A 17,219-nucleotide genomic window follows, 5' to 3' on the forward strand; every position below is an offset into this window, starting at 1 on the left:
CCTTGCCGTAGCAATGGCTGAGCAGGAAATCGTTCTCTCGCATTCCCCCTTGGAGGAATAATAGTTTTTTCCTCCAAGCATGTGTAATGCTGCCTGCTTTAGTCTCCAGGACATTGTATATTGTTTATTACCGAGGAAAACATTTATTTCTGTATACTAATGTAAGCCTGATAAACTTCCTGTATATATTTATAATGATCAGTTTCTCTATCTTGCAGATCATTTGTGGTGCACCAAATGCAGACTTCATAAGTTGAAGTAATCATCAAAAAGGAAGTGTATTTCTTGGTCATGTTGGGAACCTTTTAGGACTGCTGTCCATAGGATTTTTCTGTAAGTATTTGAAAGATTATTTGTATGTTTATGGGTACTGTTGTTCTTGTATGGTTTAAAGTGTAACTCTTGAGGTTAGGAACTTTCTAACTGTTTAGGCTTAGCTCTCTTGGCATTAGAATTGAAAAAAAAAATCATTTGATCCCACAAGGATATGTACCTTCGTCTTTTATATGGGACTACAGGCAGTCCCAGAGTTACTGTTGTGTTGTTCCTACTCAAATACAAACCGGTCTTTACATAAGGATATCTCCTGCAGATCGAGCTAAGAACGCCCATTTAACTTTTAAACAAGGTACTGTAGTTAACATCCGACAGTAGTGGTGGGAGCCCCACCCACCCATCAGTATGCACTCCACCCATCTATCAGTAATCACTCACTTTCCGCCGGCGGTCCCTGTTCACTTTGGGTGGGAAGAGGAGTCCCCCTAGGAGAGTGCCCCCCCTCTTAACCTGACTTGTCTTGCAGGTGTTGTGAGGCCTGAGGGCTTGGGGAGTTACGGCCCTCTCTTGGCCTCCCGGGGGAGCCTTCCGTGGAAAGGGGCGACCTCACACCTGAGGGCTCTCAAGTGTCCCTCCAGTGACTGCTACTTCTGTGACCGTAACTACAGCTACAGTCACAATGCCTACCGGATCTAGAATCACCACTACGGCAGTGGTTTCTACTGTCCTGCCTCCTTGAAGGTCTTTCCATTTATGGCCCACCTCAGCCACCCCTCATTCTGATACCTGCGTCGAAAGGCAAAGTGGAGTGCAGACCGATGAGTGGGCGGGTAGTTAACCACTTTTTGTTCCTACACAATATACAAACCCTCGGTCCTTTACAATAGGAATATGCATACGGCAATATGGCAAAGCTGTAACACAGCCGTTAAAACACTTGAAAAAGGTGGTTAGGCAATAACTACCATCCGGTATGCAGGGAGACCCGCCTGCCTGGAAGTAAACATTCCACTTTGCTTTCGGCCATCTTGAGGTGCAAATTTGTTTTTGTGAGCTCTTGCCTGACTGTTATTAAACTAGTTTTTCCCTGTGGGATCTTTTCTTGTATTATTTATATATATTGAATATACTGTTTGATAGTTATTGTTATACAAACCCACGTTTTGTGAAGCTTTGCAGGCTGCTTCCCCCAGCCTGTGTCTCGGGGTGGGCAGCCAAGGGAGTAACATTCACACCGTATTCGCGGGGGATGCGTACCAGACCCCCCTGTGAATAGTTAGAACCCGCGAATCTTTGGAACCCCTATAAAAATGCTAAAAACAGCCTATTTTGTTAGTTAAAACTCAAGAGAAACCCACTAAAAATTTTCCTACATGGTTTTTTTAATAGTTTCATCTCAAAAAGTGCATTTTAAGAATGAGCGAATTTTCCGCGAATAATGCAGGGAAACGTTCCCAAGAGAAATCTGTGAATATGTGAGTCCGCGAATCTGGAGAACGCGAATACGGGGGGTCCACTTTATATTTGTTATGATTGATTTTTGAGATATTCCTCTTGCTGCTTGCGCTGTCAGAAGTTTGCTGGGAGGAAAACTTTGGGGCATTTGCCTTCAGTTTTTTCCTGGTATTCTTTCCTTATGGTGTTTTCTCCTTCACGAGATATATCTCCGTCGCCCTCTTCACTAGATTGTCGGGTGAGGAGGAGTGAGTGTTGTGTTGCAGTGCCCTTTGGAACGAGAGGAGTCTCATTTTATTAATGATCTTTTTGTTTTTCTTCAGGTTGACAGTGAACAGTTGTAGGACACAGCAGTAGATGGTTGGATTTCTCATTGTGTTGGTTATCCTAACCTTTGTCACTTTTGCCCAGATGACCAAACACTGGGCAGTTTCTACTGTGCCTCTGGCCCCAGCACCCCTATTACTCCCGCCACTGCTGTTGATGATTCCTAATCACCATCCTGTAGAAGCAGCCCTGTGGATGAAACGTCCTTCTCCACTGCCCTTCCCTTCTTTTACTTAGGCTCGAGGAGATCCCGGGAAACTTAATAGGCTCTCTTCGGCCAAAAAAAAGGGAGGCAGTTTCTATCCCCCCCCTAAGAAATCCTCCTACAGGATTTCTAAGGGGCTGCTTCTTTCCAAGGAGGTAGTGGGATACTCTTCCCAACTTTCGGGCTTGGGAACTGATTCGCATACACCTGGGTTTTATGTTTTGGGAGCTGAGTGAGTGCAAGCTTCAATTTGCATTCTGGTCACCAGTCTAGGGGTCCCGCCTCTAGATGGGTGCTGTGTAGGGCACTCGTTAGAGTCGCTCTGAGTGCTCATGTTTCTATCAAATCACGAGCATCCCAAGCTGCTGATGGAGAGAGTTCTTACTGTCCCAGTTCAGGCACAGGATAAAAGAAAGGGCGTGACATTCACATCATTCGCCTCTTCCTGCCAGCACTACTGCTAGCACTTGTTGAGTGCTCACCAGTGCTTGGTAGGTTCCCAAGGGAGTGCCTCTCTCTGAGGAGGCATTGGTTCCCCTGTTGGCTCTTCCCGACCTTGGGAGCCTCAAGTGCACAATCTATCAAAGTCGCACTCCTAATTCAGTTCTTAAAAGTCTGCATCTAAGACTGGTTATGTACCTGTTCCTCTTCGATTTCTTCAGAAGTTGAGAGGGACCACGCCTGATGATCGTTCTTACGAAATTCGAGAGTCTCACCAAGCACTGACTTCCTCAAAATTCGATTACTCGCTGAATGCTCCGATTCTTTGGAATCACAAGCACTTAGAATGAGAGAAAGAGGCCACTCCCTATGAATGTTCTTACAATATTCAGAGTCACAACAAGCTCCTGAATTCATTAGAATTTCTATCACTTTCCAAACACTCAGAAGGTGAGAGAAGACCACTCCCGATGATTGTTCTGAAGAGATTTGAGTCTTGCCCAGTGCTTGAATTCCTTGGAATTTCTGGCGCTTGTTGAGCACTCGGATGTTTTGGAATTGCGAGCACTCAGGTGAAAGAAGACACTGATGATTGTTGTCATGAGATTAAGGAGTTTTGCCGACTGCTTGAATTCCTTAGAATTCTCGGTGGTCTCTTGAGTGCTTGGATTCCTAGGAATCGCAAGCACTTGGAAGTTGATAGGAACCTACTCTAGATGATAATTTTTATGAGATTCATGAGTCTTGCCGAGCACTTTAATTCCTTGGAATTTGGGAACTCGCTGAGCGCTTGGCTGCTGTTATACTGACAGCTCTGGATTTTACAGAATTTATTGTGTTTCTCATCCAGTATGGCAGAGGTCTCCAGTCTGGTTTAGGAACACAGTGAGAGAAGTGCCGAGAGACTTTGGTGTTTTGACACTGCCTCCCAGCACTTTTTCAAGTATTTGATCAGGTTCCATCCTTGTGCGTTGGACCTTAGGGTCCTAGTATAGGATGCACACAATCCCTCTTTGAACTTTCTTCTTGAACGAGACTAGCGCATACAGGAGGAAAGCTATAGTGCTTAGCCAACAAGTACCACTCATAGTTGCATTATGGGACCTGCTCAGCTTACTTGGTTTGGCCAAATTGAGCACTCGGCTCTGTCTGGGTTAAGTATCTGCTTTCCTCAGGTTGGTGCTTTGCCATCGCATAAGCACCCTCCTTCCCCGTGCTGCAGTCATCACAAGTTGATGAACGCCCACGATCTACTCCTCTTGCTGGATCTTCTAGTAGGACAGGTAGAAATGGCCTTTCTCCTTACCTGTTCTCTTGACCCCCTCACTTGCTCTGAGAAGTGCAAGGCAGACAGAGGTAATTCTGAAGAGTTTGTATCTTTTGGAATTCGGATACAAGGGAAAACTAAAAAAATTTTCCTTTTGGATACGAATACCTTCAATTTTTATTCAGCAGAGATTTTTGTTCCAATTTGTCAGCACATTGATCTCAGGAATAGGACCTCGGCTTCTGTGAATAATCTTCATTGCTTGAGCCCTTGCTTTTCCAGAAAAGCACCATATTCCTTACTTGTGAGGGCATTCTTGACTAGATGAATACCTGTTCTCCAGACAAGGAGTTCATTCCAAGTTTCAAGACACCTAGTCAAACTCTCTTTCCCTCTGCTGCCTCAAAGGAGGTGATTCTTCTTTACTGGTCTCGGGTCTTCTGCCATTTCTCGTTGTCATGAAGGGTATTCCGTCTTTCAACAAGCAACAGCAAGCCTGAAAACATCACTATGGTTTCCCTCTAGGCAGTCCCCTATGAGGTTTCATCCCTACACAGCACCAGTCAGCAATCTGCGGGCAGTTCTGGTGCATAAAGTGGAACATTGTCCTAATTCAGATCTCCAGTTTTGTAATTTTTGAAGTCATCTCGACCCTTAGGAAGAAACTTTTATTTGGTTCTGCCTCTCTTAGAGAGTGGCAGATACCAAGGTAGTCAAGGAACGTGCCAGTATCTGCCTTGTCCTCCGGGCAATGCCTAAAAGTATCCAGCTGTGAAGGACGATCATGAAATAGCCAGCTTTCTTCTTTCTCATCGCTTCTGATAGAGTGCACATGTGTGTTTCTCTTTCATCCTTCTTTCCAAAGAGGAAGGCAGAAGGAAGGCCATGGAAAGAATACTTATACAGGTATTCTACTGCTGGTACTAGAAAGATTTGTCTGTCGAGTCTCTGGACTTGATAACAACATAGCCAAGACCCAGTAGTAAGTATCCTTCAGGAGAAGTACCTACTTTATTCTGGGTCTCGTCCATCTTCTATAGAACTTTGCCTCTCCTGTGTTCTCATTTTGGAAACAGCCAATTCAGCTAAGAGCTAGTTGTCTTCAGTTTCCTGTTGTCACCATGGAAGCCTCCCTTCAGGACAGCTTAGCCTTAGCTCTCTTCATTAGAGAATGAAGGAGGTCTGCTTCCAGTCATTAATCCTTTTCGTATCTCGAATGATGAATAAGGAATTAGGCTGATGACCAGTCAACAGGAGCCTTTGAATATACTTGCATATTCTCACGATATGCATCTGCTATCAGATGCACCAACCGAGTAATAGGCACATAACTGTGGGACCGAGACAATGAGTACCTGCTCATCAATACTCTGAAACTCAAGGCAGCATTTTGTGCCTCCCAAGAGTTTCGGGATTTGATTTTGAGGCACCCAAATGTGGTGTTGTTTAGCAACAACACCACTAGTGGCATATATCACCAAACAAGAAGGTTTAATTTCCCTCCTGTTGTGGTTAAAATGCAGGTGCTCCATTGTAACTGTAATGCTATTGATAACTCTATCAGCCAAACACATTTCAGGATGAAATGTACTAGCAAACAACTCTACCTCGGGTGTCGAGTGAGGGGCAGGGTTCCACTTTCTCACAGATAGATTGTTCATCTTAGTATTGTTTCTCCTCAGTTGAGGGTTAATTACTAATGTGGAACCCCTCTGTCTTGCCATCACAGAGACCTAAGGTCTCTGGGCGGCATTTGACTCTCAGTGAGGGTTCCTGTCTCGTGCTCTGCGAGAATCATCAGGCAGAAATCCGTCTCGGTAGATTCCTTATCATCTTTCTGTTTACTGTACAGTACAACAGAAGTCTGTAGGTCATCTGCTCCATCGCACCTGACCCATGGGCCACTGCGATGACTCAAATGACTTTTTTAGAAATACTCGACAGTTTTTGCCTTCTCTCTATACTTTTTACTAATTCATAAGGTGTTCATCAAACATTGTTCACCCAGAATTGATGGAAGACTTCGCTTGTCTCCCAGCCTGCCAACTCTGCTTCCAAGGTAACGAGAGGAGTTCCTCCCTGACCCAACCTTCGGTGCTAGTGACTCATGAGTGGCTCCTCAGGCAGTACAATCTCTGTGTCTTCATGGCTAATAGACTATTCAGTTTTCCTTGCAATCATAGGCTTTTTTCCAAGCAGCAACAGAAATAGCTGGATAGCTCTTTCAGTCCTCTGTAACATTAGGGATTGGACCCGTCTTCACTGGTTGGTGTCATCGGCAGGACATTTTCTCTGGTCAGAATCACAAGAGTTACTTCTCTCTCATTCAATTGTGAAAGATGCAGGACCACATTCATCCTAGTCTTTCTCATGAAGTAGTATTATTTCTCCTCAGTTGAGATTCAACTACCGATGAGAAACTTCTGTCTGTCTTGCCATCACAAGGACCTCAGGTCCATAGACGGCATTTGAATGCCGTTTAGGGCGCACATGCCCTGCGAGAATCATCATGACAAATTTGTCCCTCAAAACTGCATCTCGTCTCTCTCTGGCATTGGCAAAAAGGGCAGACAATTTGCATCTTCTTAAATATCCCCCTTCAAAAGGCGGGTATCAATGTTCGACTCCATCTCGGATGTCGTAATGAACTCCAAATCAATTATTCAGCATCTGTTGCCAGGTTATCGGCTGTACATACACATATTTTTAAAGGTTAAATGTTTATGATGACTTTGAAATTATATTAATATAATCTCCACGATTAATACAGTAATAGTTTAGTAATTTAAGGTATATTTGAATTAGGCTGTTATTTAAAGTATACATTTGGTATTTGAACTTTCAAGATAGGCAGCTATAAGCGTTTTTGGAGGGGGTTACCAGTATTAAAGGTTTTAACTATTCGCAGGTGGGTTTGGTACGCATCCCCCACGAATACAGGGGGTCCACTGCACTCTTATTGTAAAGGACACCAGGTTTGTAGTGAGGAAAAATACTATTTACTTTTAAAATCTGTGATGTTTGAAAGTTCGTAAGGTAAACTATGTAAAGATCTTCAGGTTTGTATTTTAAGAAAATACAAATTTCTTTAAAAAATTGTCATTTAAAAAAAAAAGACTTTTACTGCATTTTTGTTATTTACATCATATGGTATGGCCAATGCTATACAGGATTTTTTGTACTGGAAAAAAAGATCAGATACTGAAAATATTTGACAATAAATTACTGTAATGTAAGATATCACAGTTTGCATTAATGATTGAATATTTTGTTTGCCACTACAGGACAATTAAAATTCTAGAAATAGAAGCAACTCCTATCCTCTCTCTTTCAAGGGGAGAGAGGGATTGACAATAGAACAATCTGGCACAATTACAGGTTCCTTTAGCTCCTTCCTGGACACAAAGTAGACTAGAGTTCCCTTTATGTCGAAGCCTGGATGTCTGGCTGTTGAGTAATCTTTCACTTAATAGGTCAAAGGCATTCAGTTCCTTCCTATGCTTTAACAGTTGATGAAGAAGTGAGCCCAGATGAGCCAAACCACCAGTTGGTTTTAAAGCTTACTTTATCCTCCTACCAAAAGTAATTCTTCCCTACATAAAAACCCAAAGGTTTGTTCTGTTTATGAACAAATGACAATTTTGTAATTGATTTGTTTTTTCATAACTTACAAACCTAATGTCTTTATACAAATGACCCACCTCAAGCCACCCCTCATACTGTTACCTGGGCTGGAAGATAACTGGTGCTTCATGGCACATACAACAAGGTAGAAGAGATGTCAGACTCTGCCTACTCTCTCCCCATTGGCTATCACTCCCATGCCACCAAACATAGTTTCTATTTTTAAACCAGAGCCAGCTTGCTTTGAGATTTTCCCCTATGTAAAGAGCTCATGTTTGTATGTTTTGAAAAATACAAATTGATTGAACACATGTTGTTTTAGCATTAATTTGTGGGGCTAAGACATGTACATAGTTGGTCTCATGAAATATTTAATTGTTCCTACACGATATACAAACCCTCGGTCCTGTACAATAGGAATTACTTGAGGAGAAGTCTGGAAATGGCTACTTAACTTTCAAACAAGGTTGTTAGGTAGTTAAGCACCGGTCCGTAAGTTGGGAGTCCCTCCCAATCAGATTTAAACATTCCAGTTTGCTTTCTGCTGTCGTATGGTGAAGATGTGTACTCGTTCTCTGGCCGACTGTTGTGCTGTCCTTTATGGAAATTACCTTGCGGTGGGATCAATCTTCGTTTTCAATTATGAATAACTGCTTGTGATTGTGCGTGTTATAATGCAAAGCCACATATCTGTAAAGACAAAGAAAGCTGCTTTCGCCTAGCAAGTATGCCCAGGAGTTGACAGGAAGAAGTTTGGAAATTTTGTATCTTTTGTAGAGGTAGACCCTCACGCCCTTTCCAAGCATTGCTGAAGTTGTGAGTGTTCCAGCAATGATACATGTGTGAACTGTTGTTGGAACACTCACAACTTCAGCAATGCTGAAGTTGTGAGTGTTGCTGAAGTTGTGCTGGAACACTCACAACTTCAGCAATGCTGAAGTTGCAAGTGTTCCAGCAATGATATATGTGTAAACTGTTGTTCCTGGGATCCTGAGCAGTGTGGGAGGTTTGATGGGAGGAAGCATTATTGGAGTAGAGTTCCAAGGTTTCGGAGGTGATACACCCCTGACGACCCCCTTAATTGCTGACCCTTTGTCATTGTTTTTCCCTCCCAGGAAGCTTCCTGTGTTTGCTGTTTCTCCTTCGGGGGGAACTCTCACTTTTGTCTTCTTACGACTTGTCAAAGGAAGACAGGAAAGGGGGTGGGTGGGTTGGCTGTGACAAGTGGTCAGGGCAGCACTTCTTTGAGAGCTTCCTCTTGTTCTGAGGGGGAATTACCTCTGGAGGGAAGGGGGACTCCTCTCCCAACCCAACTTTTTACTTCTGCAGGTGTGGTGTCAGAGCTTGTGCAGGCTTGGGGTTCATTAGGCCTAACCCAGTCCCCATCAGTTCATGGTTTGGTGGCACACCTTAGGCAGTCAACCACTGTTACCCATGCTGTGGTTACCACCACTACAACTTCAGTAACCACCCACAGGTTTATCATGGTCCCTAAGATGGTGTTTGCCTTCATCCCACTAATGTAACTCCTTCGATGGTAATGGGCACTCACCCCCATCTACCAGCTCCTACTATGTCTGTGCCTCATCCTCCCGGATTTGAGGTGGCATCTCCACCTTCTGCTGCTGTGCTACCAGCCTTGGTAGCACCTGCTAATACTCCACCCTCTGGAAGGACCCAAAGACGACCGACCTCTGCTCCAGTCCAGGAATTGATGCCTGCTCCTACTCAGTTGTCTGCTGCCCCTTGGATGTGGGATCTGGCCGCCATTCTGAGGAACCTGATGAAGAAGTGTAGAAAGGTGTTGGCATCTTCCTCGTCTTCATCTTTGTCTTCAGCCGCCTGTTCCCTTCTTTTTAGACTTCACGGTCTAAGAAGGAGAAGGTAGCCTCTCCACCCCCTAAGTAGCCCCATCATGGGACTTCAAAGGGTCTACCTCCTTCAACAGAGGAAGCAGTTGGATCTCCTCCAGCTCTCCAAATCCTTTGGGATCGGGAATCATTCTTACCCATGGGTCTAGCGTTTCAGGAGCCACAGAAGCACAGACTTCGGTTCATGCTCTACCACTGGTTCTAGGGTTTCTGCCTTTAGAACAGTGCATCGTCGGGGGCTCGTTCCCGAGACGCCCTGAGTGTATGAACCTCTAATGAGGCACATGCATTCACAATTGGTGCTGAGAGAGTTCTCACCATCCCAATTCTGGCACAGGGCAGGAGAAGGGTGCAAGTCATGCAGGTGACTAGCCCCTGGCTGTCAGCACTAAGCCTAGTTGTGTCACAGGTTATAGGAAAGAGGTGTCTGTCTCTCGAGACAAAACATCTGGAGAGTAAGAGGAGGTCCCCTGTGCAGTCTTTTTCATGCAAGGTTTCGGCCTGGAAGGAGACTGCGATGTGTCGTGAGGACAGCGCACATTCTTGCCAGTCAATGGCTCGCTCAACTCCACCCAACTCTCGCTCACGTTTTCACAAACGAACTGGTTTGGAGGAAGTGAGCACTCTCTGCTGAGCCAGAACCTCTGCACTCTCAGGAAGGTGTTTCACAGAGGTGAAAATGCGATAATCAACCGCTGGTTGATTATCGCAGGTGACTCGCCCTCCTGGTGGTCCCACCAGCAGGGCAGGGGAGAGTGCCTGATCCTCCTCTCCTGTTCCTTCTACTTCCTGGGGTAACACTGGGAAGGGCAAAGCAAACAAGAGGCTCCACAGAGTTCTATAGCAGGTGCCTTTGTCCCTTGTTCAGTTTTGGGACCGCACCAGACATACACCCAAGCTGTGGAGGATGGATCTAAGGGGTGTGGCGAGGTTTTCCTTACTGCAGGAAGAGTAGATCGAGAGGACTATATACTCTGGAAGGATTTGAGGGTCCTTTCCCTAGAGATGCGGACACCCCCAAGATGTAGAGGACTTTTGGCAAAATTGTATCTCTGATTTGTCAGTATAGCAATCGTGGGGAAGGGACTAAGGCCTCATCTGTGGGTTTTCCTTCGCGCCTCGAATCCTTGTGGGGTCCCAAGTGAATAATCTCGTCTGTGGATAGGATAATTTGCTTCAGTCAAACCGTTCAGCAGAGAAGCTACTACAGTCCCTCGAAGAGGTCATTACCAACCAGACAGAGTTCACCCAGATTTAGTTCGCCTAGGCCCAGGTCTTTTGCTGCAGCACCTTGCTGCAGAGATTATTTCTCTCTCTCAACAGGAAGCAGCGAACCTGGAAGCTACTGCCATTGCAGCTCTCCAGGCAGTCTCCTGGCTAGATCGGGGATTCTTCTTTTGCTGCCTCCTCAGGGGCTGTTGTTCCTGGGGAAGACACCGCCCTCGGGAGCCTGTGCCAGTCTGGAGGTAGGGGCATTTCCTACCTCGCCCACCAGATGGCAGACCTGTGGGCAAACCTGGTGCTGAAGAGAAGCAATGCCACCCTCTCTGTGATCGCCAGGACTCTAGGTCCTGCGTCAGGCTTGTCCTGTAGGAACAGACTGTTGCTGGGTTCTACCTCACTCTTCTCTAGATAAGTGAAGACCGGGTATTTGTGCTCCACTGAGGTTAGGCCCTTGAGTATGGCTAGCTCTTCCTCTGCCCCCAAGAATTCTCAGTCTTTGGAGGGTGCCCGCAGAAGTACCAACCCTTCTTTATCAGGGAAGGGTTTGCAATCGCCCCCCCCTTCAGCCCACCTTCCCAGCTGGAAAGAGAGGCAAAGGAAAGAAGAAAGGGAAGCACTAGGGGTAGCATTCCCTTCCAGCTGCTGCTATTGGTGGGTGGTGCTTTTCGAGCCATTGGCCAACATGGCAGCTATATGGAGCTGAGACCTGGGTAGTAAATGTCCTTTGGGAGGGATATCTACTTCCCTTTGAGTCTCAGCCACCCCTCTCCATTTTTCCAGTACATATCTCAATGTACATCAATGGTTTGCAGAAGGACCTAGCACTAAAGCAAGAAGTGCAGGAAATGCTGAGCAAGGGGTCTGTTCAGCATTTCCTGCACCTCTTGCTATAGTGCTAGGTCCTTCATTCATGTTGGACAAGTCTCCTGGGTTTAAAGCTGGGTCTTTCTTATAAAGAAGACTTCAGGGGGCTGGAAACTGGTCATAGACCTATCCTCCCTGAACCAATTCATTCGCCTGGCTCAGTTCTCAATGGAGAAAACGTGCCGTGTGCTCTCCTCCATCAGGGAGAATGACTTCATGCTTGTGGTGGACTTGAAGGATGCATATTTTCAAATACCCATCCATCAGTCCTCTGGCAAGTACCTTCAATTTGCCCTTGGGAAAGACAGTGTACCAATTCAGGGCATTTTATTTCTGGCTCGCTACTGCTCCCCAGGTATTCATGCGAGTGTTCACCCTCGTTTCAGCTTGAGCCAATTTGCACAGGATATGTGTACTGAAGTATCTTGATGGTTGGACCATCGTGGTGAGCTCTTGTTCGCAGCTGCTACAGGACAGGGATCGCCTTCTTGACTTTTGTCACAATCTTCGAATTGTGATAAATCTCGAGAAGTCTGATCTTGAATCCAAGCAGAAGATAAAGTACCTGGGCATGCTGATAGATACAGTAGCAGCAAGAATCTACCCCTCAGACTCTCATATCAGTAGTTTCAGGAAGGCAGTGCAACAGTTCCTGTCTTAGCAGGAGCAGCCTGCTCAGCTTTGTCAAGTCGTGATAGGTCACTTGGGTTGAGTTTTGGTCACAGTCTCGAGATCCTTATTCCTTTCTCGTCCCACTGTTGCAGGAGGTGAGAGAGTTTTTAGACTTTTGGCTAGACGACAGCAACCTCTTAATAAGAGTAGATCTTCTTACCCCCCCCCTTCTGGACATGCTTCTGTTATTGGATGCGTCGACCGAGGGATGCGATGCACTTAGAGGAGTTGCACCTCAGAGGTGTGGAACTGTCATGACAAGCACCCTCACATAAATATCCTGGAACTCAAGACTGCCTTCCTAGCCCCCCAAGAGTTTCAGGAGTGATTGGGCACTGCGGTACTGATGAATGACAATACCACAGTAGTAGCATATGTCAACAAGCAAGAGTGTCTTCTATCCCATGAACCTCACCAGTTGACATTGCAGGTGCATGAGTGGGCAGTAGCCCACTTGGTAGAGCTTTCGGCCAGGTACATTCCAGGCAAGAAGAATGTTGTGGCCCACAAGCTCAGTGACCAGAATAAAGTATAACAGAAAGACTGTTCAACCTGTGGGGGCGACCTGTCGGAGACCTGTTCACCACCCAGTACAACAGGATGTTACAGACTTTCTCTGCTCCATTGTACCGAACCCATGGGCCACTGCAGAAGACGGTCCAACATCCTTGGGACAACCTCGAGGTGTACATATTTCCTCTGTTTTGTCTGATTCACATGGTGATCAGCTGAGCACTGACCACCTCAAATCTCAGGATGAAACTGGTGGCTCTAAATGTCCTCAAGACGTTTGATATCCCAACCTTCCAGCTCTGCTCTCTGAGGCACTGAGAGAGATTCCGCCCTGGCACAACCTTCTTGGTACCATTCTACATGTGCATTCCCTGTCTTCATGGCTGGAGGTTATCTACCATCTCTTGCGAGCAAGAGGCTTTTCTCGCCAAGCAGCAGCAGAGACGACCTGATGCCTCAGACAGTCCTCTGCAGCAGTATACCAGGAAAGTGGTCCCTCCGTCTTCTGTGGTTGGTGTCGTAGGCGGGTCTCTTTCCAGTCAGCCACTATTTAGGAGGTCGCTGACTTCCTCATCTTCCTTCTTTGAGAGAAGCTTCACTTTATTTCATCTGTAGAAAGGTATAGGGCTGCATTAGGCCTAGTCTGAAACCTGTGGGGAATGTGACTCTTGTGTTAAAGAACCTGACTTGTACACCATACAAGCTCTTACAAGAGTCGTCAGACAGGGATTTGACCCTGAAGACTGATTTCTTGCTTGGCGTGGCATTGACGAAGAGAATTAGAAAACTTCACAGACTTTCCTTCGATGTAAAGCACTCAAGGGGATGGGGTTCAGTTACGCTTGATTTCATCCCGGACTTCGTAGCAAAGACTCGGAACCCATCAGTCCCTGACGCTAGGTTCGAGTCCTTTACAAGCCCCTCCGTAGAGGATTTTGTTGGTGATGATCCAGACTAGATGCTTCTTTTGTCCCCTTAGCATGCTGCACTGCTATCAGAAGAATACAGTACTTAACTTCTCCAGCCTCAGTCTTAACAGCTCTTCATTAGCACTGGAGTTTCCAGAAAGAGGCATCCAAGAGCACTATTTCTTTTTGCGTTCGAGTAACTATCGGGAAAGTGTACTCTACTGCTGGCAAAGTCAGAGGAACTGGCCCTTCCCACACATTCCGTAAGAACCTGTCGGTTTGGCATCATTTTGAAGGCTGGGGTGTGGTTATCCCAGACCACCTTCACTTCATATTACCTTCGGGATATTGCACACAGGTCCTTGAGACAGGTGGTGGCTGTTCAACAAGTTTTGTAGCTTACCCAGCTCCTCTAACAGGACAAGGTTGTGTCTTGCCTATGTTGTGTGGTATAAATGTGCGTATGACTGTGGGAGTGACTGGTTCTTTTTCATCTCCTTTCATCTTAGTCTTTTTCCTTTGGGTAGAGAGTGCACAGACTGGCACATGCTGGACCAGGTGGCCATTGAAAGGTAAGACACTTTAGAGCTACCAGTCTATGTTCTTTGATTAGATTATAGAAACATATCCTCTCCATCCCTTAGCAAGGGGGTGAAGGAGGGTATGATATAAGACAACCCAATAGTCGCAATTGCCTTATTGTCTCCCACATTATGGTTCTTTGCATTACATATGGGGATACATCCCTCCCTCATATGAAATAGCCCAGAAGTTTGACTTTTGATTACCTAGTTCCTATAGTCCAATCAAATCGTCAGAGACTTGATTTCCTTCCTCACTCTCATGCCCAGGAAGAATATCTCAGGAATGGTGAACTCCAGTCAGGTCATAGAGACTCGCTCATATTCCTCCCACCAATAAGCGAGTATTCCTATTGTAAAGGACCAAGGGTTTGTATAGCGTGTAGAAACAAATCACATTATTAAAATTAAATTGCTATACAAATCTGAGGTCCTTTACGCTAATTCCCACCTCATGCCACCCCTCACTCTGTTACCCGGCCCTTAAGAAATTGGAATGCTTATGTCCTGTCGGGACTCCTGACTACCGGACTGGTAGTTAACTACTTAACCACCTTGTTTGAAAGTGCAGCGGCTGTTCCTAGGCTTTCCCTTTAGTAATTCCTGTTGTAAAGGACCTCAGGATTGTATAGTTAGGAAAAATACAATTTAGTTTTAAAAATTATTATTATTAAACTGATATAGTAATTGTTTTTCACGTTTGTGCCAGATTGATTCCTATATGGTGTGAAGAGTCGTGCTATGTATAAGAATACAGTGAGTCCCCGTCTACAGTGGATCCGGCTTACACCATTCAGAGGTTGCGGCACTTTTCAAATATTTTCATCAGAAATTATTTCGCTGTTTACGATGCATGGTTTTGGGTCCCCGATGCTTACAACACTGATCCGCCAGAAGAAATATGGCTCCAAAATGGCAGAATAATTAAAATTTTTACTTTTTTTATGAAAAAGTCAATAAAAATGCAGTTTACATCTTTTTTAATTCCAGCCAAAGCATTTATAGTAAGATTTTCTTAGGATTTTTGATGATTTTTTGGTTTAGGACAATTTTTGTCTAATAACGTAACATAGGATGGAACTCCTGTTGTAAATTGTCTGGGACTGTCTGTCAAATTCTTGCTACTGAATGCCAGATTACTTTTACTCTCCTAAATTATCTCGACGTTGGCATGAGAATTCCTTCTGCTCTTTGTGTCCAAGTACTTTCTCCTCATTCTCAAAGTCTCAAAATATACGTCAGAAATCATGCTGCAGAGAAATCATTCACTTGTTATGAATGTCCAAACAGTTATAGTACACGTTTGATAGCGTGAAATTGCACAATTAAATTCATACTGATGAAAGGTCTTTCAATTGCACTGGATAACAAAAAGGTTTTTATGATTCCCCTCCTCTCAAAATAATTATGAGAACCCATACTGGAGAGAAGCAGCCACTCACCTAGCCGAAGGAGTTTTTTTCCAACCCATATTCTCAAAAGTTACGTGGAAACTCACACTAGATAGAAATTATTTATATGCAATGGGTGTCCAAGTAGCCTTTTCTACCTCAAAATGTACATGCTGTTTGTATAAGAAAAGAACCCATTCTTCTGTAAATAGATTTATAATACTTCCAACTCATGAAGAAAAGATGCTGTTCATTTGATTGTCAAAATTAAAGTCAGGAATTTGGGGTAAAGGTAGAAGCTGGTTGAAATGTTGACCAACATTATCCTGAATAAATTTGTTGATGCCGAACAGCATCCAAGGCTGTTTTATTTCTTTTGAGACTAATTGTATCCAGATGATCATTGCATTGTGATATTTGTTTTCCCTGAGGATGCTTATTTTAGAGTTGTTATGAATGAATGGTGCTGTTCAGAACATGTTTTTTCAGATTTTTTATTTTATTTCAGAGTATTCCAAACAGAGGAAATTTCCTTCAGATCCTAACTAGGATTGAGTATTGCACATAGAACATCCTGTGCAAATGGAAGCTGAAGAATCATCATCATTGCTGCTACTCAAAGAAGAGGAGGAGACTTTGGAGGAGGGTCTTACTGAAAACACAGGTGAAGGCTCTTCGTTTGCGGACCCCTCCTTAGAAGTGAAGGCAGAACCGGAATCTTTTGATTATGCTGAGGGAACATCCAATAATTGGGATGAGAATGATGATGCACCACCACGAGTATGCAATATCCCAGATCTAACACCACCCCCCACACGTTCTGCATCATCATCGTCCGTGGACAGTGAAAATGATTTTGGTGGACCCCATACATCTACTTCATCCTCCTCTTCTTGCAATTTCCAGAGCTCAAGTACAAGGGGAAAAAAGAGGAGGAAATTACAATACTCATCAGAAAGGCAGCGTTTTGACAATATTCTGAATAAAGTTGATTCTATACTGAATCAACCAGATCCATTAAGTGATCCTATTGTTAGAGCAGCCACACATGCTATTGCAGGTTTCATGACTCTCCTGTCAAAAAAAGATAAGAAAGCTTTTTACTTGAGGATTATAAAGGTTTTACAAGAATATCCTATTGATTTGGATACATTAGATGATTAGTTTTTTTGTCTTGTTAGTTTTATATTAATAGTGTTAATAATGTTAAAAATTATTTATAGAGTTTTGTTTAGCAAGAGAAAATAAACTTAATTCCAAAATTGTTTGAAGATTCTATCAACATACACCTCTTTTAATTATGGAGTATTAAAATAACACAATGCATTGAACAGTAGAATAGGAAAACTTTAGTTACATTGTTTGGTCTTTTTTTACTTCTTCTAATTTTTGCAATTAACTGTAGCCTCAGATGAAGGCATTTGTAATGTTGGTTGTTCTGTGGTAGCAGTGACACTCTTATTTGAAACTGTAAAATTCTCTGCATGGAATTAACTTGTTTTTACAGTACTGCAATATTACTACACAATAAAGAAAACTGTCCAAAAGTCTAAAATGAGACTTCAGTGCAAAAGAAAATGTTTTATTTTTGTGTCAGTCT

At 44.1% G+C, this 17,219-nt stretch overlaps 1 protein-coding gene across 1 annotated transcript; it reads left to right on the forward strand.

Annotated features, from left to right (window-relative positions):
* Positions 1-218: 218 nt before the first annotated feature.
* LOC135199274 (uncharacterized) lies at positions 219-16,884 on the forward strand (the record flags this gene model as incomplete). The annotated part of the gene is given in 2 exon segments (XM_064227169.1): positions 219-333; positions 16,128-16,884. A coding segment is annotated over 1 exon segment (582 nt). The 3' UTR covers positions 16,784-16,884.
* Between the last annotated feature and the right edge of the window lie 335 nt (positions 16,885-17,219).

This window comes from Macrobrachium nipponense, chromosome 25, assembly GCF_015104395.2.
Source record: "Macrobrachium nipponense isolate FS-2020 chromosome 25, ASM1510439v2, whole genome shotgun sequence".
Classification (NCBI taxonomy): Eukaryota; Metazoa; Arthropoda; class Malacostraca; order Decapoda; family Palaemonidae; genus Macrobrachium; species Macrobrachium nipponense.